The sequence below is a fragment of the Sebastes umbrosus genome, chromosome 6 (assembly GCF_015220745.1).
Source record: "Sebastes umbrosus isolate fSebUmb1 chromosome 6, fSebUmb1.pri, whole genome shotgun sequence".
NCBI lineage: Eukaryota > Metazoa > Chordata > Actinopteri > Perciformes > Sebastidae > Sebastes > Sebastes umbrosus.
In genome coordinates, this window is record NC_051274.1 from 34,039,730 (window position 1) to 34,067,072 (window position 27,343).

Below are 27,343 nucleotides of genomic sequence, written 5' to 3' on the forward strand. Positions count from 1 at the left end.
TTGCGTCAAAAATAGGCGAGACCTCGAATCTCTAGAAGAGACGCAGCTGACACGCAGCCGAACCGCGCGTGAGATGCGCGTCTCACGTGGGCAGTGTGGCTGCTCCAACCTGTTAACACGGACGCCGAAATAAAAAGCAACAGGTAACGCAGCTCCTGACGTTCCCAGTGGCAGAAGAGTCTTTGAGAGTTCTGGAAATACCTCCAAACAGGCAGGCCGTGTTGTTTGATGACCTTCTGGGTTTTTGAATGATCACTAAGGATTAGTGTTTTAGAAAAACAGATGCTTAGCTCTTTGAATCTAATGTCATGATAAGACATGAGAGGTGCAATCTGGAGCTACGTGAACTCTAGAAATCTTACAAAACACCGATGAATGACTGAAACCAGACACACTCAATCACAACTGATCCAGAAGTCTAACAATATTGTAATACAATACTCATGGCCTTCAGGAGAAGACATTGTGTGCTCTACAGTAGATCTCACGGTGGTTTGATCATTTATACCATGAACACTTATCGCCACCGGGAGTGAAATGAATCCAAGCTGTTCTGTGCGAGAAATTAATCTACAAACACTTACCGGGCCCCTTTTCAAACCTACATGAGGTGAGTGTTTCAGACTAAAAAAGATAAATTTTCAAGATGTGAGCGAGCATATCAAATAATCCATCATCAAAACGTTTGCGGAGCACTTTGCCAATTCACGCACTAAAAGCTTGCAAATGATTTGAAGAGCGAGGAAACACTTTGGGCAGGAAATCAAAGTTACAGATTACAGTAAAGGCTGGAAAGCCTTCGTTTCCCTAAAAGGAGCACAAAGTGGACGCGGAGGAATTCACAAACCTACATCTGCATTTGTGTCTGTGTGTGTGCCACACATACGGCCGTGTCAGCTCGTGTCATGTGTGAAGGAAACAGTTGTTTCTGGGCTTCTCACTAAATTTGGGACATCTTGTATGGAGTGGGTGGGCTGGAGATGAGAAAAGAGAGGAGGAGGGTGGCATCTGTTTCTCATGTCGGATAAAGTGTGTGTGAGTGTGTAATGTGTGTGTGTGTGTTTGTGAGCGTATGCTCATTTAAAGATATTCAGACCCTCCACTAGACACTCAAGTTGCCCCAATCGTTCCCTCTGAGCTGCTTTTTGTATCTCTCAGGCTACAGAAAATCAATAAGTCTGCTTGCTGATGGCTGGTTTGGCTCCCGGAGGCTCCTACCATCTGCACTGTGTGGCTCTATTTATGACAGCCAAGTGTGTGGGAGTACAAACAGAATGTGCTGCTTGCTCCCAAACGCAGCATTCACTGTAAAAGTGGGCCCGCCGAGTTGATTAAGAATTAAACATGCCATTACTTTGACATCCTCTTATCCCAAACGGCCAGAGCACCACTTCCATCACATGTTGCTGATAATACTGATGTGTATAAAAGGTTTAATATGGGAAGTAAACTCCTGTTTCTGTCCAAGATAAACCTGCTAAAAATGGACTTAAAGCTTCAGTAGGCAGCTTATTTTCGGCATCATTGGACGAAAATATCCATAATAACCTTTCAGCATATTGTAATTCAAGTGTTCTGAGAGATAACTAGACTTCTGCACCTCCTCATAGTTCTGTTTTCAGGCTTTAACAAATCTAGCCCGTGACGGGAGACTTTGACCAATCACAGGTCATTTCATTGAGAGAGCGTTCCTATTGGCTGTGCACCGGTCATGTGACCGGAACTTGGTGTTCCTTCACCAGATTCCACAATGGCGGCGGCGTCACAAACTTGCTCATTTTACAGCTAAACCGTGCACTACAAGATGACTCTGTAGTTTCTGATTGACATCCGGCTCTCATAGACGGCAGATGGACAGCAGACCTTAGATCAGCTCTTACTGCTTGTTTTCCTCCGGTCTGTGAAATCTTGCAGATGCCGTTAGGAGCACCGGAGGACACCGGAGGACACATGATTTGTTTTCAGGTTACCTGTTTCATGTTCTACTGTCACGATATAGCGACTGTTTTATAAAAATAACTTCTTTAAATCCTATTTGCTCCAATCTCACCTACTTCAGCTTTAAATGTCCAACACTATTTCAAAACAGAACATGTCTTGATGCTGGAGAAATCCAATCAAGCTCTGACTGTGATGTGTGATTATGTGGTTAAACTCGGGCCGGGCGGTGTGAAAGTGGCAGATCTTTTGCTCCATCACATGAAAGGCTTCATCATCTTCAACTCAAACTAAAACCCTGTTGATCAGAGACGTATAACCATTAAAAAAAGCGCTCTCTGATAACGGCTGATGATGTGGCCACAGTTCAGAAAGGTGGCAACATGTCAGGCTTAAAGTGTGTGTGTGGGCGGAGATACATCACAGAGATACATCACTTCCTTCCTTAAGCCTGTTGCGAAACATCTTCTAAAACCCATCTTGATTTATTTTTTTTATCTGTCTCCGCTGTTGTTGTGAAAATTGATGGGATCTCACCTAAGATTGAAAATTTCCCTTGGGTACGAGGCGAAGCAGGCTGCTGCTATTCAAAGCCTGGAGTGGTCGTGTCTGAGCATGTAACGGATCATGACCTGACGAGATGATGAAATTGAATGTAAACGCTGGATTACTCTAAACTGAATCTAAACATTGCAAGGCACCCTCCCTGAAATGTAAAATCTAATCGTTCACTTCTGATGATTTAAAACTCGTCTATGAGATATGCTGACTTTGAGGACATTGACAAAGTTTGTTAGTAGGGTTGGCAATCAATTAAAATATTTAATCGTGATTAATCTGTTCAAAATGTACCTTAAAGGGAGATTAGTCAAATATTTAATCCTCTTATCAACATGGGAGTGGACAAATATGCTGCTTTATGCAAATGTATGTATATATTTATTATTGGAAATCAATTAACAACACAAAACAATGACAGATATTGTCCAGAAACCCTCACAGGTACTGCATTTAGCATAAAACAATATGCTCCAATCATAACATGGCAAACTGCAGCCCAACAGGCAACAACAGCTGTCCGTGTGTCAGTGTGCTGACTTGACTATGACTTGTCCAAAACTGCATGTGATTATCATAAAGTGGGCATGTCTGTAAAGGGGAGACTCGTGGGTACCCATAGAACCCATTTACATTCACTGATCTGGAGGTCAGAGGTCAAGGGACCCCTTTGAAAATGGCCGTGACAGTTTTTCCTCGCCAAAATTTAGCGGAAATTTGGAGCGTTATTTAACCTCCTTCATGACAAGCTAGTATGACATGGTTGGTACTGATGGATTCATCAGGTTTTCTAGTTTCATATTATACAGTATAGTACATAGTATCTTCACTTTAGCTTTAAAACTGAGCCCGCTACAACCTAGAAATCGCAAGTTGCATTAATTCATTAAAGGAATTAGCGTTAATGCATTATTATCGCGTTACCTTTGACAGCCCTGCTTGTTAGTTTCCCTTAAAGCAGCTATAATCAATATTTTCAGTGTGAAATGGGGTCATTCATAGTGATGAACCCAAAACCAACATTGCAGATCCCCCTCAACGCTACAGACTTTAAGAGCTTACTGTTGTTGTTGTTTTCAGGCGCACAACTTGAGTGTTTGGGTTCAATCTCATCGCTCTCATCAGCATCGTTTTCAGCCACAGTTCTATAGACCCACATGCTCGGCACCAAACGGCAGACAGACAAAGTCAGCAACTAGCTGGTGAACATAGAGGAGCATTTAGCAGCTAAAGAACCAGATGTTTCCGTCAGGAGTTGCTGAAGTTCAAACCGAGCATCAGAATGGGGAAGAAAGGGGATTTAAGTGACTTTGAACGTGGCATGGTTGTTGGTGCCAGACGGGCTGGTCCGAGTATTAAACTGCTGATCTACTGGGATTTTCACGCACAACCATCTCTAGGGTTTACAGAGAATGGTCCCAACAAGAGAACAGATCCAGTGAGCGGCAGTTGTGTGGACGGAAATGCCTTGTTGATGTCAGAGGTCAGAGGAGAATGGGCAGAGTGGTTGGAGATGATAGAAAGGCAACAGGAACTACAAATAACCACTTGTTACAACCAAGGTATGCAGAATACCATCTCTGAACGCACAACACGTCCAACCTTGAAGCAGCAGAAGACCACCCGGTACTAGCAAGGTGTACCTAATAAAGTGGCCAGTGAGTGTATATTTCTCTGTAATAACATGAAGGCTGTTATCAGAATGAAGCGATCTTTAGGAGGTCATTCTGGGTAGATATAAAGGAATCATAAAGGATGGAGAGAAAGCCCCGCTCAGCATGCGTTGGTACGGTAGGAAGTGAATGCTAACGTGCTAAATGGCTAGACTGGAAAGATCAAGAATATCACTTTATGACACGACCTCTGTAACTTTGTAAGAAAATAATAAATAGAAATGTACAGAGGACTTTGGTTATTTGTGGGTTGGACTGTGAGTTTCTGAGGGGCTTTGAGAGCGAGTGCAGCAGTGAGAGTGGTGAGAGTGGGCTCCTGTGGTCTTGTTCCTCGGCTCCCCGGTGTTAGCAGCTCTCCAGATGCCTTGTGAAAACCAGGCTGGTGGGTGTGCGTCGGGGGGGGATAATTACCTACCCCAGTTTCCTCATGTTCTTCACTTTACCGCAGCCTAGAAGGAGCTACGAGGAGTTAAAAGCTGCGAGCTTGGGTCTTTTTAAATATACTGTTGTATAGCTAGAGTTAGTTGTGATGGCAGAGCTGAGAGGAAGTGATGCGTTATACAGTAAGATTATCCAAATTGTTGGAGTTTCAGTTGCTTATTTTTCCTCAGATCACTTCACACGCAATTCCCAAAAATGGATCCTTCATTACAGAGAAGAATATTTACATTTCGTTAACAACACATTCATGTAGACAAGCGGCTGCGATGCAAGCAGCACTTGTCTGCATACTGTCTAATATATTAATAAATACATCCACTACAGGAGGCAGATCAGGAGACAAATCATTCGTGGGCGACATCGGAACATCTGCTTTGACAATTCTTTGATTTTGCACAATGTAAATAAAACTAAATAAGAAGGTGACGAGGTTCCAGTGTTGTTAAAGTTGTTAAAGTGATAATGATATGCAGGTAATGCGGACAAACTCCATTATTTTATTTTCAAAACTTCCTCCCGTTGTTGTTGTCATTTGTTCAGTCTGCTGCTGACGTTGCCTTACATCCTTACATCCTTACATCCTTACATCCTTACATCCTTACATACTGCCTCAATGTTCTATGTGCTATATTGCATCATGTGGACATGTTGCATTTATTTCTACCAAAGATCCAAAGTAAGTTTGTGTTCGTTTCACGTAATAATTATGAGATTGTTTTGATTATCTGGTGCACTAGGAACCAAGCGGAGGGCCGCGTCATCCTTGAGTACCAAAGATGCTCGTCTTTATTAATCACTACCATCAGTAGAGCTGTTAATGCAACTCCTGCAAAAAGAAGAAGCCTCTCCTTGTACAGTCGATGTAGAAGGTTGAAGTGAGGCTCAATGTGAGACTGCAAATGAGGACAAGCGAGGCCAAGACAGCCCTGGGCCTGGCGTTACACATTCACAGGGTGACATGGCACACTATGACTCTCCCTTTGCCGTAGGGTGGGAACACGAAAGGCAGAGTTGGGGGAGGGGGGGTTGGAGATGGTGTGTGAGAAGAGGAAAGACAGCTCACTCCAAATGGGGAAAAAAGGGCAATTAGTAACCAAGTCCCCAGTGCAGCCCAGTTGGCCACGGGGCAGAGTACCTCAGTGATTAGATTCCTTCTGACCATTTCCCCAAAATCTTTCGCGCACAATGCTGTCCATCGGCAACGGGCATGAGAACAATGAAAGGGGGTCTTCCGGGCAGCTCTTGTCGCCCATCGACTCTGTCCACTAACTTCAAGCCCTTTTAATTAAAACCCGCTCAGACACGGCACACAGCGCGAGGCACCCACTGATGAAAGTGTGAGACCGAGAGATATCGCCGGCAAAGCATGCGTGACCTCTGCCTCTCTCATATATTCTCTCACCACTTCATGAACTTCCATCTCCACAGTATTTCTTTCCTCTCTTTCTTGTTCTTGCCCTCTGCCTTTATCCTCCACTGACAATTCTCTCTCTCTATCTGTCCCCCTCCCCACCCCGCGTTAATCATGGACAGTATCAAACGGCTCAAACTGCCTCCTAATGAGCTGTTACTATAGAAACAGCTCCTGTTAACATTACTGCCACGCAGCAACCCACCCACATCTTCTTAGAAAGTCCCATAAGCTGCCCATTTTTTTGTATATTTTATCATTCCAGCTGTGGCGAGCTTTACTAAAACACCTTAACAAATGAGTGCGTGACGCGCCGTCATGGTGTTAAACTGTAAGCTCCACGCACTCCACAAGGCCTGGGAAAATCACTGAGATACCATTCCCCGTAATGGAAATCTCTGTCAGATAAAAGGGCTTTCAGATAAAATGCACCTCTGGCTGTGATGGGAAAGGTCATCGGCTCCTGCAGATTACTTTTTCTAAATGTGGAACTTGGCCTTTGTAACAGTAATAAACATGGTTAATTTCTGTTCTGGTCAGCTTGTTCACTGGGTGATACCGGTACCAGGCAACGTAGTGGGGATTGGGTTAGTCATGACTATTGTCTTCTTTAGTAAAGTGTCCTCTGTCTGCTCGGAGTCGATACAAATATTGATATTCATCTGGATCAGCTTCAGTTTCTACCGTGTGAAGCTTGTGTAAAGCTCTGTAAGCCCTTCGGGGTCCTCTGCCTTCAGCTGTTATAACCCCGGTGTCATAACATGAAGACCACTTACTTTGCAGACGAACCCGAGACAAACTGTTTTGTGTTTTAAAGGTACCATATGTAACAATTTACGTCTTTTAATCGCCTTATATTGCGATATACGACTGCAGTTCACTTAACGGCCACAGGTGTCATTAATAACAAGGATCTTCTGAAAGTTACATATAGTTCCTTTAATGGACTCGTTTCCCATTTATAAACAACAGAGGATGCATGAACAGAAACACTTTGCTCATTTGCTCAAACTCAGCCTCCCTTTTTCCCCAAGGTTTTTGCAGTATACCTCACAATGATCACAAAATTAAACAACTGTTGGTATACTCAACGTATGTGTCTATTTCCTTCTGTCTGGGTTAAATACTGCACACACACACACACACGTCACAGACACAGGCCTTGTTCCACCATCCTTTGGGTTATTGTGTTTAATCAGTTTGGTGCCAGTCGTTAGAGTTGGTGCCTTTTCTCTCTCGTATTGATTCTATGTCAGCGTTTAGCAGTAAACAAACTCTCCGTTGAGTTAAAGGCTGGTTTGAACGTGGCAAGGCTGCTCTGTTTTTGGTTGAAGTCATTAAAGTTCCTCAAGCTCAGACATATAATATAGCTGAAGGATTCACTGCAAAAGCCAGACAGAACTATAATGACTTTCTAACTTTTGTTTGATGTGTTTTTTTGTAACTTCAAACGTATGTAGATAGATTGTTGTATAGCTTATATGAACTTTGCAACAGTAGATCACATGTACACTAAATTTGGTTGTAGAACGTCGTCTTTACAAACAGATGTTGTTCATGAAGGGTTTGTTTTGTGCACGGAGAACAAAACGCTGTACAACGGTTTGACTGACAACTGAAAGAGCAGAAAGAGACAAAGATCCCTCTGAGCAACAGCTCAACAAGAATAGAAGAAATCATCAATCACTGGTAAAGGAAAACTCGGAGCGTAGCATAGTAGCAAATAGGAACAAATAGGTTCCTGTTTTAGCGTCAAGTGCACAATGATGCAGCCTCTGACGAGCTGGAATTAACGTGTTGCTTTAGCAAAGCTTTTCTTCAAACTTCACAATAGAAATGGAGGGTTAGCACCGTTGGAATATCAGCTGAACATACTATGTATGGACTGAGAAATCACAGCTTTATCTGAAGGTCAGAGGTTAAGGGACCTCTTTGAAAATGGCCATGAAAGTTTTTCCTCGCAAAAATTTAACATAAGTTTGGAGCGTTATTTAACCTCCTTCTCAAAAAGCTAGTATGACATACCGATGGATTCATCAGGTTGTTTAGTTTCATATGATACCAGTATCTTCACTCTAGCTTTAAAGAAAAAAAGATCGAATTGAGTTAATGCATTAAAGAAATTAGCAGCGTTAAAATGTTTGCTTTAATGCATTATTATGGCGCCCTCGTATTTACCTCTTTGAGTGTATTTGTGTTGTTTTGGTTTTGTGACTTGGCTGCTTTCAATCATACCAGGGTAGAAAAGAACCAGTGTCTTCTTGTAAAGCAGGAGCTTGGTTTTCACCTGGCTGCCCAATATCTAATGAGTCCTCTCCAGAGTCTCTAAAAAGCTCCACCGGTGCAGCTGATTCAGTGTTTTATTTCTGAATCAATGTTGGTTTTGGAGGAGAGACGGCTGGAGGTAGAGGTAGTGGAAGCAATCCCACACACACACACACACACACACACACTCTCCTCACAAAGGTCGATCACACAAGCTCCAGTGGACATATCCTTGTCTCCCTGAATTCCTCTGTCTCAGGCGGTGACATGTTTATATACCCACTGAGCATAGAGCAGGGCAGAGGACAACAGATAATATAGAGCCACGGTGATGGATGTCTTCCTGAGCTCAACTCTGTCTCTCTCTCTCACACACACACACACATCCTGCATTAAATCTATGCACACCAACCACTTTAAAGGCACACATCTGTATTTCCTCCTCTCTCTCTCACACACACACACACACACACACACACACACACACACATATACAGTAGATACATGGAAGGATGTAGCTTCACACACATGTACACACAAATAGAGATCAGATGCAAACACACACAGTCAATGATTATATGTGCTTCTTCTTCTTCTTCTTCAGTCTATTTGTTTTAATCAGACTGCGGTGGTGTCCACCTGTGGCAATCAACTGCTGTTTCCATGGAAACAGGTGGCATGCTTCCTTAGAACATGAAGGAAGGAGGAGAGCGAGTAGAGAGGAGAGAGGAAGAGAGAGGAGCACGAGATAATGAGGAGAGGTGGACAGACTGTGAAGAATAAGCAGCAAAGAAAAAGGAAAGTAAGAGAACATGAATGTTGAGTTAATGGACGTCGAGTCAAAGTTTCTGGTCCTCTGATCTTTTCCAGCATTTACTTGTAGACAATTTCCAGACTTTTTGTTCGGTACGTTGGGAGACTTTTATCACGTAGCCAGGCGTCTACCATCTGAGGAGCAACTTCACAGTCGCAGGCCTCGACCCCTCAAACATCTGGGCTATTTATCAGAAATGTTTTAAACACTGTGTTCAGGCTATTCTCCTTTTCTACTGCCATGTACCTGCCACACGCTGCTTCCTTGTCTCCTACAAAATGACGTTCTTACAACTAAACTGCGTCTCGATTAGGTTTCGAAGGAAACTAATTTCTTCCGGATTACGGTTGCAGTTTTGACCAGTTTTAAACACGTGGTTAACTTTGTAAGTTGAAACAAAACAAAACAAAACAACAGTACTTAGTTAGGTTTAGGCATCAAAACTACTGGGTTAGATTTAGTAAAAAATATGTTTTCACATGGGACACTAACAGTGGTCTCCTGGGGGAAAGTCTGGTGTTGGTGTTGGTGTGACCCATCCACCGCCCCTCTCGCCCCTCCATACTGGATATTCTTGCTGGTTATACTCGTTATTATAACCTCCACCAAGGCCGAAGACCTAGGAAGGAGGTTATGTTTTCACCGGTGTTGGTTTGTTGGTTTGTTTGTTTGTTTGTTAGCAGGATTACTCCAAAAGACCGCGATGGATTTGAATGAACGTTTTTGGAGGGGTGGGGTGTGGCACAATGAACAATCCATTAGATTTTGGTGGCGATCCGGACCATTATCCGGATTCAGGAATATTTATAAGAATTCTGATCAGCCTGAGCATCAAGACCACAGGGTATAACACATGCTCAGTGTAACTGATGACGCGTTGATGATGCATGACCCCGCCTCCTTCTGAGAGTAGAGAGATACGTGTGTGGATCTTAACCCATCCATGGTGTGGATGTGTGTGCGGGAGCTGCTGGCCGTCCGCAGTGAGAAAGCGGTAGATGACGGGATGAGAGACAACGTAGTGTAACGTTATACAGACATAATAAGGCCGCTGAATGAGAGAGGCATCCACCGATACGTTACACAGAAACACACCGTGTTAATAACAAGCCGACCACCTCACGGTGCCGCCAGCTAGGACCTGTGATCTGTTTTTAAAGTCACGCACCTTGGCGGAGGACTGCGCTCTCCCAGTGCAATTCTAGTTCGTCATAACTTTCATTAACTGTTGCTCGATATACATTTTACTACATATGTACTTACTGTGTACTACGTCAAAATACGTTTCCTTTCAAACGTCATTGAGATGCAGTTTAGTTGTAAGGGAACGTAACTTGAGGAGACATGGCTGGTTTTATCCATTTATAAATGTGATCCATTCCCCTCAAACATCAAAACTACAGTTCAAATCACACAAACAAAACATACATCTTCTCACTTCCTCCTTGTGGTATCTAGTCATTCTAGCATTGGTTTTGTGTGACCATTTGTTTTGGATATCTGTCTCTACACTCCTGCTGCCACATATGGGGATGAAAGGAATTGAATGTGCTGCTCAAGCCGCTGAAAAATTATATTTAATAACAGGAACTTGTGATTCCAGACATGTTCAGTTACTCTGGATCATCCACAGACCTACTGAAGAAAGAGGCTTCAGAAAGTTGTTCCAATGAAAACTCTTCATGAATCTCCTCCAAAACGTTGGAAAACTATCTGCAGCTGGTGCCAACAGAGGTAAGTGAGAAAGTGTGTTTTATTGTGATGAACAGGGTGTGTGAATACACGAGGAATGTGACGCCCACACAGTGTAGAAGGGAGATCCCCGTATGGCTGTCAAATCATTCCTGACCACATAGATGGTATTACGTTGACACAATTGCATTAGCAACGCATTAGCGTCTGTGACATAATTGTCAAGTCTCTGGCTGGATGGATGTGGTGTCACATTTTGGCTCTGCTACTACAATCTGCTGTCAGTCAGTCAGGATCCATCGCTGGAATATTTAATAAGACCTAAAGAGACGGTGTTTTACAGAGAAAATAATAAAACATTGTTTGCAGGGTGCATGGATGAATGTGTGTGAATGTTTACGTGTTTGTGCATATGATTTCTGTCTCTTTAAAGCTCAAGTAGGCCACGTATCCTACAACGCAAAAGGGGGAAACATACAGTAAGTGAAGAGTCTGGCATTGTCATGTAGAAGTCAGTTTGCTTTTCTCCAACAAGAGTATAGAGAGAGAAGGGGAGCGAGAGAGGGTAAGACTCAGTAAGAGAGAGAGAGAGAGAAGGTAAGACTCAGTAAGAGAGAGAGAGAGAGAGGGTAAGACTCAGTATGAGAGAGAGAGAGAGAGGGTAAGACTCAGTAAGAGAGAGAGAGAGAGAGAGCAGCCTGACCTGACTCGGTTATGTAAACAAAATAAGTGTAAGCAGCAGCGAACAACAGGGAACATTGCTTAATGAGCAATGGCATGTACAGAGAGAGAGAGAGAGAGCGACGGTGTGTGTGTGTGTGTGTGTGTATGTGTGTGTGTGTGTGTGTGTGTGTGTGTGTGTGTGTGTGTGTGTGTGTGTGTGTGCGTGTGCGTGTGCGTGTGCGTGTGTGTGTGTGCTAAATGACCTGCATGCTTGTTCCACATTTGTTGTTTTAATTGGATAGATTTCTCAGCCAGCTCGCCAAATTAAAGAGGCAACCATGACACGCGCGACACTTATCTGTCCCGCCCTGCACCCTCTCGTCCTCCCGTCCTGCTGTCCCGTCCTGTTCCCGTCGCCTCTCTTCCTCAGTCAACGTCTCTCGTCTGTTTCTCCTCCTCACTATCTGGTGTCTCTCTGATGGCCTCTTTACATAGCTGACCTCGATGGAAATGGCAGTACACGGCAGGAATATCCTGCCAGAAACAATATACCTCGACCGATAAAAAGCATCTGTTCCGTGCTGATAAAATGTTGGATTTGTTACAGATGCAGCCGGAACGGTTTCCAGTGAGGGTTTAGCTCACTTTTATGTTGTTTGGGACATCAGATAAACCAGGTTTTTTGGTTACGGATGGCTAAACCATCAAATCTGGATACGCACTCATTAAATTAGTTTTTTATCTTGCTTTTAATCTTCGTTCGCTGCTTTCTGTACTGTTTATTGTCTGCTCTAAAGTACTTTCAGACTTTGTTTTACGGAATCTGGATCAAGTCCAGCGGGGGGGGAAATGGCCCAGGGAGAAACAACGAAAACAAAACACAGGAAGCTTCTTGCTTGCAAAAAGTCTAAATACAGTGTGTATTAAAGGTGCTTTATATGTATCCAGAGCATGAATATAGCATCAAACAACTATTGTCTATGTAAAGATATAGAGGAGTAATGTCTACCTGAGCAGAGAATGAAGTCGCTCTCCCTCTCCCTCCTTCTCTGTGCTTTGTCGACATCGCCAGGCCGGACATGTGTGCTTTTAGTGCATGTTTGTGCACGTGAGCGTGCCCCACTGGCTAGCTCACGGCCGCCGCTCTGCACTGTGCTCATATGGCGGTTACAGCTGATAACGCCGTCCCCGACCGACTGGTTTGGGGGAGTGTCTGGAGTAGGGATGTTAATAATTAACCGTTTAACCGTTAACCGACATTAAGCATTTAAACTGATTAACGCTATCGGTTAAAAGAAATAATAATAGTTAATTCAAAAGCTGAGCGGCTCAGAGGAGCGGCTCGTCTCTTTAAGGAGAAAAGCTGGTCCACCTTAACAGCCCACCTTAAGAGGCGGAGCCGGAGCTGCAGGATACAGGAAGTCGGCTCCGGTCTCTCCGGCTCGTTTGAGCGGAGCGGAGGAGTTGTAGTTTCATAGCATTTATTCACCGACAAATGAACTGTGCACACACTGCTACACCTACGTTCACAGCTAGAACGCCACCAACAACCTCACACTCACCGCCAACACACACACGGTCTGTCGGACACTCGCTAAAGATACACAGACTACATGTGGCGGCAGCGAGCACGAAGCACGGAGCTGCTAACGTAACACAAATAAACACACTGTTTGTTGGATACTCGCTAAAGTTACACCGGCAGACACAAAGCTGACAACCTGCTAAACTAAAGTAAATGTGCGGTGGAGACTTTTACTGGGAAAGTTGCTGAATATCCAGACGGTGAACTGAAGACAGTGAACGCAGCATACGCTCCTGGACAGGTGAACTGAGGACTCAGTTGTCTGTTGTCCTCATACACTGCAGCTGGAGCACCGCTGCATAGGAGGCACAAATCTTGTCGGTTAACGGTTAATAATTGGTTAATGAGGGTCGGTTATCGGTTAAGAACATTTTTCAAAATGAGCATCCCTAGCCTGGAGGGAGGCCTGAAGCGACGGACTGTCAGTGTTGCCGACTTGGCGACTTTCTCTCTAGATTTAGGGACGTCTGGAGCGAGTTAGCTGCTCGTGCTGCTAGCTCCTTTCATTGGAGAAGTGTTGGTAACACTCGGCTGGCTTTTTCAGCTGTATAATTTGTAAAATCTAGTGTTCTCTTGCTGGTTTCTCAACATCACCGACCTTAGCTTTAAAGATTCTGATGTGCATTCCGTGTTTCAATCACTTTTGTGATGCAGAAGAAATATTTTCACTTTTTGCAGCCTCAAACTGTCTTCATCCAAATAATATAAATAGTTTTTATACCTAAAGATGATTGAATAGGCTCAGTCAGAAATTTTAACGAGGTCAAAAGACGAGTCATAGAGGGACAATTTCAGCCTCTGAGTCGTCTCTAGCTCGTCAGCGAAGCACGTAATCGGAGACGGCATCGGCACCATGAACTCCCCGTTACGAAGACCTTCTATTTTCCGTTTGTTGTTCTCGTTGTCTGTTTCCCGCTTCGTCCTTGTCATTCTGTTCTTCACCATTACAGCCATGCTCATAACCGCACAGAGTGCTGTCAATGCAACTTTACAACACGAGCGGTTATATTTCAAAACGCAACAGTGCACACAAAGACTGAACAATCACTCACGTATTTAACACTCCACACTGGCAAAACCAGTGAGACGTTCCTGAACCGTTCACTCATCCTTTCACTTAGGAGAACATAAGTACTAAAAGCCACAAAATTCTTTCTCAAGGATGTTTCACTTTGGATTAAAGTCAGCAGTATTTCTTCTTCTGTGCCTCCGCTGTGTTGCCACAGGACACGTTGTACCGAAACACAGTCTGGGGGTTAACGCCAGAGGCTATGAAACTGGGAGGAAACTTGTCGGCAATTCACCGCTGAAGAGGAATAGATGGAATAATGTAGATACTGTGTAAACACATGTGAACGTGTATCTGCATACTGTATATGTAAATGTGAAATGTTTGATCACTCGTTTCTTTAATCATTGCGTTCTATCTTTCCTTGCCTCAACTTCTAAGTATATATCTCTTCTTCTCCTATAAATCTCCTCCTCCCGCCCAGCCCTCTGTGTCTCTCAACATCTCTCTATGCTGTATGTTCTCTGATTCATTCTCTCCCCTACAGGGTTTCCATACTGTACCGAGGACGTGGACAACGCTGCCTTCGATACCGATGTATTCATGAGCTCTTTGTTTCACATGTATGAGAGTTGAGAAGGAAATGTGACAGAAACTGGAGACTAAGTGGCGGAGGGCGACTTGGAAACGCTGCGCTCTCAAACAGCTCATCAGCAGCTGTTAGTACGGGATCAATCACGTCGACACCGCGTGGTACATTTGAACTTTGAATAAAACTCAAAGCTGTTGTAAAAATGTTACTTTGCATTGATCTGAATACTTTGATAGGAATATCAAATAAATTCAAAGTTCAGTGAAGTCGGTGTAGATGTTTCTATATCTCCCTTTGAGCCGCACATATCAGTGTGTACTATTTACATTTACAGTGGATTAAAGCCGGATCAGTCACTATGGTGTGTAAGGAACACACACATGTACACATGTATGTAGCTATCATCATCACCTGCTGTATATTTCCTGCAAGCTTGCTGCAATGCGCTTCTCTGCATGGATAAATATATAAAATTCACACTCACACGTACTTGCCAACCCTCCAGATTTCCCCTGTTTTTCATTTTCCTCCCGGGATCACAATTCTCTCGTATTGCTCTCGATTTATGGCAATTTTTCACATATGCACGCTGTATAGTGTGTATAAGCCCGACTGTTTCCACCCGGACAACAATGCAGCTACACCAAATGTCGTTTCCTGGTGGAAGAGAGCTGCTTGTGACACAACGCAGTTTGAGCTGCGCTCGCCGCACATCACAGCGACCAAAGTTGGGCTTTGCTCAACGCGGTAAAAAGCCGTTGTCGTGGCGCAGCACAAGCCGTTGGAAATAACGGGTTTCAGAGCGCAGTTGTGCCATTGTGTCTGAAAGGACCTTCAGTGAGTGAGAGATGGAGAGAGAAATGGAGAGAGCTAAGAGAAATAAATACTGAAGCAGGAGCAAAAAATGAATGAATGAATAAAAAACTGATGAATATTCGTTTATGCCAGAGGGACGAATTATTCTGTTTCCTTTCCTGAGAATTAAAAGTCAAATTAAAAGTAGGCCTATTTAACATTACAAATGCTGTTGCAGTGTACTTTTTATTTAGCTATTTTCATTCTTTATAAGTCAAAGTCCTCCCTATTTTTTCTTAATAGGTCTTAAGGTTGGTAAGTATGCTCACACAACTCGATTTGCTAACAGAGAGTATACAAAGGTTGGTCAGTCTGAATAGTGGCCTCTAATATTAAAAGATAAATGCAGACATACTGGTCCTATTAATTGAGAAAGGAAGTGCATTCTCTTCTGTTAGCATACAGGCTTCATTCAGCCCTCACTGCATGTAAGAACACATTTCACGTAAATAACATCGACCACACCAACTTATTTTTACTACTAACACTGTTACAAAAGAAAGGTGTACTTTCACATCAAGCAGGCCCGGACCAACAGCCAGCAGGGGGCGACTCCTCTGGTTGTGTAGAAGTCTATGAGAAAATGAGCCTACTTCTCACTTAGTTTATTCCCTCAGTAAACATTGTAAACATGAGTTTATGGTCTCAATCGCTAGTTTCAAGTCTTCTTCAATACAGCATGATGTTCATTTAGTAAATTATGGTCCCATTTAGAGTCAGATAGACCATAAAGCAGGGGATGCTTTAGGGCGGGGCTACCTTGTGATTGACAGGTCGCTACCACGGCGTTGTCCGGTCTGGGAGTTGTCCGTGTTTTCGTCTTACAACTTTAACTCTTTCACAGCGTGTGTTCACTCTCTCGTATCACTTCTGGTTGCAAAAAACCAAGATGGCAATGGCCAAAATGGCGAGCTTGAGGCTTCAAAACGGCGGTCCACAAACCAATCAAAAACCACAATGCGGAAAATGGCATTTAGATGTCATATATGCATCTTGAGCTGTATGTACTGTATAGGCTGCGGTGTTGTAGCAAGTCCACACAGGACATCTGTCTTCTCAGTTTTTTCTCTGCAAGGTCTCAGTTTGATTCCCACAGGGAAGATTTTTGAGATTTCGTGATTGTGTCGGGGCATGTTAAGGCTTCTCCGTCCCTTGTCACGCTGTCTTTGGATACGTCTGTACTGGCATTTAAACACATACATGCACATATATGCATGCATGCGTGTATAAGCTGAGGAATCACTGAAGACACACAGCTCAGCATATTTCACAGTGTGTTTTCACTTCATCGAAGTTAATTGTAACATTTTGGTCGCCTAAAAATGTCTTATTCAACGTTCGGTCGTACTTAGCTCCACCCTCTCGTGTCACACAAATGGCGACGACCGAAATGCAGAACTTGATGCTTCAAAACGTCAGTCCACAAACCAACGTGTGACGTCACGGTGACTACGTCCACTTCTCATATACAGCCTGAAGCTTTAAGTGGCTAAAATGTTCTTATAGCTGCAGAGAGTTGGCTGTGGATTCTCGTGGGTTGGACACTATGAGTGACCCCCCCTCACGCTGCAGCTAGTCATTTCATTCATCACTAATATCAAAATGAATGGCCCATTTATTACAACTCTTTAGCATGAACACAGAAAGTCAACTGTCCACCTAATGACCTGCTCAACCTGCAATCTGGTGATTAAAAGAAGCCGTTGGGACTCACCGCCATGAACGTAGTTGTGTAGCGTGCAGTCAGAGGGGCCCACCAGATGGATCAGACTGGACTGGCTGGAACCAACTGTGTGTTGCTCTGCAATGCAAACACACAGAAGTATGAACACAACAGAAGAAACGTGAAACAAATAGCAGTTTCTGCACTGAAAACCTTGTTAGTGTGTAACACAGACATCAACTACATGCTTCTGTGTGCTGCCCCGCCAACGTCACCATACGGACATGCAGCCTGCGGAGCGAGTGAACTTACCTTTTGGTGGATCCTCTGCGGTCGAGTGAACATGACAAAATTACAGAAATTAGTTATCAATCTTACTATGATTGAATACATTTACAGAGCAAATATGTTCCTTTGATCAACTTAAATGTTATTTAATAGGGTCGCCCTTTTGGTTGATAAGTCCACTAAGATTTCTTTAGTCGTTTTTTATGCTTTTTTTCATGCTGAATGACTTATTTCCAAGAAACTTGTGAGCACATCTCTGGTAAACACCAGAATTAAAGTGGTGCTTTTGTGTGATTCTTTGTGGAGAAACTCAGTTTTACAGCTAACTAATAGATTAGCTGACAAAATCGTAAGAGTGTTAGTCGAATAAGAATTTCTTCAGTCGAGGACGGCCCTAAGTTCTTTTAGTATCGTAATGTTTAGTGGAAGGCAAAAGTTACAACAGTGCCCCATACGTAGTACATGAATTACTGAAAGCACACGAGGGATTCTTCACTCTATAGACAGATGATATTATTTTACCTCAGTACTTAACACAACATCAATCTAGATAATTGTTTCACAGTGTAACAACGGAGAAATCTAATTTATCTGGCCGTCCAAACCAACCGTTCAGACATGTTAACATAAAATGTCTTATGCAGAGGAAAATATGTGCTTTAAACTTCATGCTGCAGTTCATCATCACAGCTGGAAAAGGTACAGCGATGAAAATACCGACACAGAACACGGCGTCCTGTGTTACGTGTACCTGAATGTTCTCCTGTTACTACGACCACTACATGTACACCAATCAGCCATAACATTATGACCACCTGCCTCATATTGAGTAGGTCCCCCTCCTGACCCGTGGAGGCCTGGACTCCACTAGACCTCTGAAGGTCTGCTGTGGTATCTGGCACCAAGCCGTCAGTAGCAGATCCTTTAAGTCCTGTATAAGTTGCGAGGTGAGGCCTCCGTGGATCGGAATTGTTTGTCCAGCACATCCCACAGATGCTCCATCGGATTGAGACCTGGAGAATTTGGAGGCCAATTCAACACCTCCAACTCGTCGCCATCCACATGATGTAAAAGATGATTCATCAGACCGGACCACCTTCTTCCATCGCTCCGTGGTCCAGTTCTGATGCTCACGTGCCCATTGTGGGCGCTTTTGGCGGTGGACACGGGTCAGCACGGGACACCCTGACCGGTCTGCGGCTACGCAGCCCCATACGCAACAAACTGCTCCTCACTGTGTGCTCTGACACCTTTCTATCAGAACCAGCATTAACTTTTTCATCAGTTTGAGCTCCAGTAGCTCTTCTACTGGATCGGACAACACGGGCCAGCCTTCGCTCCCCACGTGCATCAATGAGCCTCGGGTCTGACCCTGTCGCCGGTTCACCGGTTCTCCTTCCTTGGACCACTTCTGGTAGGTCCTGACCGCTGCAGACCAGGAACATCCCACAAGAGCTGCAGTTCTGGAGATGCTCTGACCCGGTCGTCTAGCCAGCACTATTTGGCCCTCGTCAAAGTCGCTCACATCCTTACACTGGCCCATTTTTTCTGCTTTCAACTCAAAGTTCAAAATGTTCACTTGCTGTCTAATACATCCCCCCCACTGCCAGGTGCCATGGTAACGAGATAATCAGTGTTATACATGTCACCTGTCAGTGGTCTGAATGTTATGGCTGATCAGTGTATATAAAGTCCTGTACATTGATTGTACAACAAAAATATATTAATTCAGCCTGTAATAGGTGTGTGCAGAGGCTCTGTGTGAAGTGGAGGTGTTATATAAAATCTGCAGGTTAAATGACAACACTGATTATACCAGCTGATATTTGCAACGTCTTTCAATCCACATGGGAGAAAGAACATTATGTACACCTCTGATTTCTGTTGTGTGTTAACTGCTCTGTCAGGATGTTACCTGGGTTGGCTGGAGGAGAAACCACCGTTTCAATCCTCGCTTTGGTCTCCAGTCTCTCCATCTTCTGAGCCTCGTAGCGCTTCCTGCCCTGCTCCTCTTGTTCTGCACTGGCATACTACAGACAGAGCATATACAGTATGAACACCTGCACACAGGTGGACACATACTCAAATACCTGTAGAGTAAAGTAAAGTTTATCACACTGGCATTCAAAGACAAACTTTAAGAGTCTGAGTCAGATAGAGACAGAGACAAGCTGACAGGTAAAATACCAAACTTCAGCCCGTGAAGGTCAGGGCCACAAAGTTTCCGTGTACCTTGATGGGCGGCACATCCATGACCTTGTCGACATTCTTCAGAGAGCAGGGGACGTACCACAGCGCCGCCTTGTTGGCCAGCTTCTTGGCACCTGCAGTCACAGAGAAAAGGTTGAATTCTTGTACAGCGGGGAGGGAAGGAATTTTACAGCTTTCTTCCACCAAATAAACACAATCTACTCGGAGTTTTGTGACCAATAAGCAACAAGTTTTGACACGTCTTTTAATTAAAACAACAATGGCGCAAACAAGTTTGAAATAGCTGTTGTCAAAACAGACACTTTCATTAACACCCCAATAAAAAAGCCTATCCAGTTTTTAACAAATCCAGCGGTGCTGCCTCGAGATTAGTCTTTCTTCTGCAGACAAAGGAGCGGGAAAAAAAGAAAAGAAGAGGACTTTGTTCAAAGACAATCATTCACGTCTATTCAGAAACACAAGCTCACATTCACTAAACGCCGTCCCTCGGTTAGTTTAGCATAATCCCTGAATCCTGAACTTTCTGCATTTTCATGTTGTGATTATGAAAATGGATGAAATACGACGGCAACTCGCTCATTAAATTCTCTGTATAAACATTCTTCTTTGGCAGTTGACACAATAATGTGTCACAATAATGAAGCAGAACATACAGAAGCACGTATAGTTTCTGTCTTCTGTGACGATTTAAAGTTGTTTTTTGAAGATGGAGGTGAAAATTTAAGAAAGTGTCACGATATCAGATTTTCACTACACGAGTATTGTGGCCAAAAGAATTCATGATAACTATATTATCACAATATCTATAGACAATTTGAGAAAAAAAAATATTTTCTTTATTGTGCATTTGGTCTCTTTTTAGGCAAAAAGAAGGAGTGTAGGGAAGTGGAGAGAGAGTCTGTATCCATATATAAAATGATTTAAGAGGCTCTGGGTTATTTACATGATATATCATATGTGTATTAATAACATGATATCAATATTTCATTTTTAAATAACACGGTTATCGTCAGTACCGCCGGTATATCGCAACACCTCGAACTGAAAAATAAAAAGATTCCACAATAACTCTGACATCATCATCATTTCTACTTCTATCATTCAGTCCTCCAAAAAACAACCACGTTCTTAACCCAAACCTTCGTTTGACTGACAAACACTTAAAGGGACTATTTGTAACTTTCAGAAATGCTTCTTAACAGCGACACCTGTGGCCGTTAAGGCAACGAAAGTCAGCGTCGGGCTCGCGCTTGTGCTCGCTCTAAATGGACATGAACGAGCATCGCTCAAAACAGTGAGGAGACACACGTCAGCTAAAAGCACAATATCACTCTATATTTCAGCTGCTTGGCAGTAATGTTAGCTGACCAGACCAAGGTCTCTCCATGAATCAATGCTGATCCTGTGTCCTGCGAGCGCGCATATGCGAGCGCGCATATGCGAGCGCGCATGTGTCCCGACCCGCTACATTTATACGCTTAGAAAGTTACAAACAGTTCCTTTAAAGGGACTCTATGTAAGAATCAGAAATGTCTTGTTAACAGCTTCACCTGTGGCCGTTAAGTCAACTAAAGTCAGCGTCCTGTTGCTGGCGCTCGTGCTCGCTCTACATAGACATGAACGAGCATTGCTCAAAACAGTGAGGCGACAGACGTCAGCTAAAAGCACAACATCACTCTATATTTCTGATATTGCTGATCCCAGTGTTGGCTTTTCCTGCTTCAGCCTCCTGACCATGTTCAGAAGGAACATGGGAGACACCGCAGTTTTGGTCGGAGACGATAACGTAACTCTTCTGCAGTGTGCAGTGTTCGCGAATGCACGTGAGAGGTGGAGCGAGAGAGCGAGTGAGAACGAGCGCGGTGTGTGAGTGAAGGCAGGCAGAGGAGCAGAGGAGCAGAGTACAGCAGAGACTCCGGCCCTGGAGACCAAAGCTACGGTCTTCCCTGTGTCTTCTAACCGCGGTCGGGAGGCTGAAGCAGGAAGTGTTGACACTGTTTAACAGACGGGCTTCACTAGATAGAACTTTGCAGTTTCGGTCCTTCCATGTAGTTTGTGTTGGAATGATTTATACGTGTAAGAAGTTACAAACAGTCCCTTTAACTGTTTTGATATTTAAAGTATTACTTGCTATTTTTGTGTCATGAATATCTTGGGAAAAATGCTGGAAATAAGTGCTGTCACTTTAATTAATCCCTAAATAAAACCATCTGCATCATCAATGTAGGCGTCTTCCTGGTATATATGGTCTGATATTTCCATATGCCTCCACATCGTACATGAAACGTGTTGGTGGTTGGAGGCATTAGCTCTGCCTTCCCACAGAAAGTTAACAACCAGAAGATCAGAAGAAGAAGAAGACAACTTATGGAAATCATATCTCATAGCAATCAGGCGGAGAGGTTGCCATAGCGATATCTGTTCTATTCTGCTTAAACTTTTTTTCTCTCAATTTGCTAACAGAGAGAGAGAGAGAGAGAGAGAGAGAGAGAGAGAGAGAGGGTCTATTTTGAGGTTGTGTTGTTATGGCACACAGATTAAAGACAGCACAGGGCCAGCAGGTTCAAAATCAAATCATGAAATCTTACAGCGTTAAAGGCTTTTACTTGTGGCTGCAGCATCTGATCAACTTTTTTTTGGTTGCTTTGCACATATTTCACTATCTTTACTTGTGCCAAATAAATAGAAACTTAAACCTTTGCATTGCATTAACATGGACACACAAATAAGACGTCTAATAAATGAATAACAATGGTAGTGAAAATGAAGACGTGACTGTGTGTACTTTGATAAACCAGACGGAGACTTTGCAGAATGTGAAGTTAAGAGAAGAGAGTGGGAGCGGAGGCTTATGGCATGAGGCTACTCTTGGGGAATAACATTTGCATTTTACACCCGAGTTAAAACCGTGCAGACAGCCGGGCCGCGTTGCCATGCCGACCGCGCTCCTCTCCTCCTCCTCTCATTGGCTCCCGCCCTTGCCAGCAACCAGGAAGTTGCCCAGAGGAGAAAAGGCATATTTACATATCCTTGACTCTACCAAGACTGAGTGACTCCGGTCTATTATTAGCTCCTGCTGGACCTTTCAAGTGAACTGTGTTTAGGATGGAGGGAGGAAGAGGAGGAGGAGGGAGAGAGAGACAGAGGGTGAAGCACTGAAATGAACCATTCCCAGTTCGACTAATGACCTTTTTGACCATGTTGTAACCGGGGAGCTGGCTTTGAATTTCAAATCCCTCTGCATCAAATGAAGACAATGTCAATGTTTGACCATGTCATTGCCTGGACTGCACCCGTATTACCTTCACAGTAAAACAGCACATATTATTCCTCATCATGCCTGCAGTATCACACACGTTAAAGGGATAGTTTGGGTGTTTTGAAGTGGGGTTGTATGAGGTACTTATCCATAGTCAGTGTATTACCTACTGTAGATGACGGTCGGCACGCCCCCAGTTAGTTAGTTTAGACACCTAAAAGAAAGGCCCACCTAAAAAACATCTATATCAATTTAAAGGGACTATTTGTAAGATTCAGAATTGCTTGTTAACAGCGACACCTGTGGCCTTGAAATCAACGAAAGTCAGCGTCAAGCTTGCGCTTGCTCGCTCTAAATAGACATGAACGAGCGTCGCTCAAAACAGTGAGGCGACACACGTCAGCTAAAAGCACAACATCACTCTATATTTCAGCTGCTTGGCAGTAATGTTAGCTGACCAGACGAAGGTCTCTCCGTGGACATGATTTAGATCTGATCCTAGTGTTGGCTTTTCCTGCCTCAGCGCAGGCTGAGGCAGCGGGGACTCCTCAACGAGTTACGTTATCGCCTCCCGACCGCAGCCGGCAGCCGAAGACACCGGCACCCGGTCGGTAACGAGACGACAACGTAACTCGTTGAGGAGCCCCGTCACTTCACAAGACACGGAAAACCTCTGTTGGTCTGGAGGAGCTGCAGCAGTTATTTCTGCACAAACGTCCACTGTACATTCACTAGATATTCTCAGAGCTAAACTAACTCTCCTGCAGTGTGGAGTGAGCGCGCGTTCACGTCTAGAGGTGGAGCGAGACAGCGAGGACGCGCGCTCTGTCTGAGTGAAGGTAAGCAGGCAGAGCAGACGAGGCTCCGGACACATGCGCGAGCGCGCATATGCGGGCGCGCATATGCGAGTGCGCATATGCGAGCGCGCATATGCGAACGCGCATGTGTCCCGATCCGCTACATTTATACGCTTAGAAAGTTACAAACAGTCCCTTTAAACTGATCGTTTTTTTTTAGGTGAACCTTTCTTTTAAGCGGATAAAACATGTTTTACTGCCGGTCCCGTCCGCAGCAGTACATTACTTTGTTCCCGTGTGGTAACTCCTGTCTGCTTCTCCAAACTGGAGGCGTGCCACCGTCATGTACTGTAGGTAATACACCGACTATGGATAAGAACCTCATACAACCCCACTTCAAAACACCCAAACTATTTCTTTAAGGGAAAAGAACTAGAGACAGACCATATGGACTGTCCTACTCCATGTAGAATATTTATCTTGTTTAAACTGTAAAATGTCTGTAGAAACATTTGATCAACATGGAGAAATGTGTTTATTGTATGTGTTGTTTCTATGTGATAACAGAGAACTGAACTCAGTCACAGAGGAGAGGTTTCGACTAGCGGAGGGGGGGACAGCTGGCTTACTTAGTTCGCATTAATGAATTAGTGAATAGGAAGGTTTTGGCTGCATCCACCCTGAACACAAGCTCCACAAATCTGCTCACTCAAATTTCCACACTCCACGTCACAACGCTCAATAAACATATAGCAGTGTGCGTAGTTCTTCAAGTTCATCTGGGGGCAGCTTTAAAATAATGAATGTAAAAAAGGGCAGCTACGATGACGGCTGAGACAAATGGCACCTGACAGTGGCGGTGCTGTTTTTAAGTTGATGGTGTATTGGTGCATTGAGTGCATAAACGTGCAAGACGACTGCCTGTGAACGGCAGGATATTACACACAGGAGACGATCCAACTAGCATCACTTGGCTGATTTTACGGCAGAATAATGTCGGCAAACGGAGAGCACTTAAGCATGAGCAGCAGTAATAAAGTATACTGACACCAGAAACCACAGAGTCTGGCAGTCTGCTGCTACAAAAACTAAAAAAAAGTATCTTCTGGTCGGTGTGTTTATTCTAAATCTTCAACTTTCAGCTCATAACGAGACAAAAATCCAGCAAATCTGATTTTCTCTATAAAACAAACAGCACCAGTAGCCGTTGTGGAGCAGCCGTCGACACACGGTGTGTGATAGGCAGCAGAATTCCCAAACACTCTGCTCCGTCATGTTTAATTATAAATCAGAGCATTTTCTGGCTTCTGATTTGAGTGTTCACACGGGTGCTTAAGAAGGGGAAACGTCCCCCCAGCACTACTTATGCATCATCCGATCCCCTTTAATCTAACTTTAAGGCATCAATCATTACTTCATGCCATTATTGAAATCTCCTAAATGCACATTTTCTGTTCTCAAAGACTTTGAACAGTCCAGACTTCCAGTCTGCGCTATACTCTTAGATCTGTAATCTCTCATCTTGTTGTTCCTTTCCTCCTCTCTCTTTCTCCACAATCTCCTTCCCTCTCCATCCACTTCAGATTCACTTGATTTATCGCCGTAGTTTCCTGGTTCAGCCCTCCGCTGCTCTCCCCCCTTGACTCTTGCCCACCACCCCTTCATTCTTCCTCTGAGCAGAGAAACCCCCTCGCTTTCTTTTCTCCTTCCTGAACACCATGTTCCCGGCTCAGAGACAGTGCAGCGAGCATCGTTCTTACTGCTTGATCCCCGTGATCAAAACCACAGATTTTCCATTGAGCTGAGCCAAGGCTCGATTACTTTTAACCACACTACCGGCCCACGGTGGGATGCTACAGCCTGATACCAGCATGCCAGGAGGAGAGGTTTGGGGATGGAGCATTTTGACAGAAAAGGAATATCCAATACTCATTTTAAGCATTGTGGTGTATTTGTGATGGATTACAGAGTGATTCTACATAAACGTCATTTTTCTGTTGTACTCAGATGTCCTTTAATCTTTTGCTTCCGTTATCTCAGGACCTCAGCTACGCCCTCAGGAGATTCTTCTGTGCTCCAAAAGTCAAACGCCTCGTTTGTAATTGTTAAAGGCCTTACAGGTTTTTATTAAATGTTTAAATTGAGATTTGATAGATTTTACATCATAAAAAGTACACATAAATTAGATTCATCCTGCTGTGGTTGTTTAAAGGGACTATTTGCAACTTTCAGAAATGCTTGCTAACAGCGACACCTGTGGCCGTGAAGTCAACGAAAGTCAGCGTCGGGCTCGCTCTAAATAGACATGAACGAGCATCGCTCAACAGCTAAAATCACAATATCACTCTATAATTCACCTGCTTGGCAGTAATGTTAGCTGACCAGACGAAGGTCTCTCCATGAATCAATGCTGATCCTAGTGTTGGCTTTGAGGCTGAAGCAGGAAGAGAAACGTTATCGCCTCCGACCGCAGCCGGAGAGAGACACCGGCACCCGGTCGGACACGGTAACGTTTCTGTTCCTGCTTCAGCCCCGCTGCAGGAAGAGAAACGTTACCGTCTCCGACTGGGTGCCGGTGATTACATTTCTCGCTGCGGAGCCCCGTCACTTCACAAGACACGGGAAACCTCTGTTGGTCTGGAGGAGCTGCAGCAGTTATTTCTGCACAAACGTCCACTGTACATTCACTCGATATTCTCAGAGCTAAACTAACTCTTCTGCAGTGTGGAGTGAGCACGCATGCACATCTAGAGGTGGAGCGAGACAGCGAGAACGCGCTTGGGAAGGCAAGCAGGCAGCGGAGCAGAGACTTCAGCCACACGCGAGCGTGCATATGCACAGTCCCTTTAAAGGGACTCTATGTAAGAATCAGAAATTGCTTGTTAACAGTGACACCTGTGGCCGTTAAGTTACGACAGTCAGCGTGGAGTTTGTGTTGGAGTCTGAGCTGTGGTGGGGGGCTGGTCGTTTAGCATTTAGCGGACACCATTTCTAACTGAACATTAGCTATGGCTACACACTGTTAGCCCTGTAGCAGAGCTGAATATAAAGGCACTTGCAAGCGTGCGTGACGTCACCTCTGTTGGACAGCACCTGGGTTCTTCACATTAAAAGCGGTCTACAGGCTGATAGAGGAAACCCAGAGGGTCACGAAAGGTCTCGTTTTTTAGGGTTAGGTTACAACCTGTTCACACACTGGCAATAAAAAAAGATTAGAAAATATGTATACCTGTGAAAACTTACATACAGTCCCTTTAAATTCTAAATGTGAGATTGGGAGCATTTCTATTGCCTCCGCACGGCTCTCAACATGGCGATGGCCAAAGAACGTATAGTATATTGCCAAGAAGTGAAAGTCAATGGTTGGTTCCATTTCAACATCAGCGCCCGGCAGCAGAGCTACGCTTCTGCCATTTTGGACCAAAGTGACTCCCAGAAGCCGGCAAAACATCCGCCTGAAAAGTGCCATACGAAAGTAAAACAACATTATTTCTATTCTATTGTCATATTCTACTGAAATGGCCGGTGCTGAACAATAAAATATTAGTAGAGTTTCGTCTCTTTGTTTCTAGACTCTTTGCGGCGGCTGAGGCGGTGACTCGTAGCTAACGGTGCTAACAGCGCTAACG

At 44.1% G+C, this 27,343-nt stretch overlaps 1 protein-coding gene and 1 long non-coding RNA gene across 5 annotated transcripts in view; one reads left to right on the top strand and one right to left on the bottom strand.

Annotated features, from left to right (window-relative positions):
- acot7 (acyl-CoA thioesterase 7) overlaps positions 1 to 27,343 on the bottom strand; it is a 71,082-nt gene that overhangs the window by 26,945 nt on the left and 16,794 nt on the right. For 2 of the 4 annotated variants that reach the window (XM_037773236.1, XM_037773234.1), the window contains exons 4-7: positions 19,680 to 19,771; positions 19,363 to 19,477; positions 17,472 to 17,486; positions 17,211 to 17,297 (exon numbers count right to left, since the gene is read on the bottom strand). In XM_037773236.1, the coding sequence (XP_037629164.1) occupies positions 17,211 to 17,297; positions 17,472 to 17,486; positions 19,363 to 19,477; positions 19,680 to 19,771 (309 nt within the window). The remainder of the gene's footprint in view (positions 1 to 17,210; positions 17,298 to 17,471; positions 17,487 to 19,362; positions 19,478 to 19,679; positions 19,772 to 27,343) is intronic. The other 2 variants (XM_037773237.1, XM_037773235.1) reach the window with 1 other exon arrangement.
- On the top strand, positions 8,830 to 15,356 carry LOC119490089. The gene is made up of 3 exons (XR_005207322.1): positions 8,830 to 9,088; positions 10,704 to 10,834; positions 14,597 to 15,356. It is a non-coding gene; the product is annotated as an uncharacterized LOC119490089 (long non-coding RNA).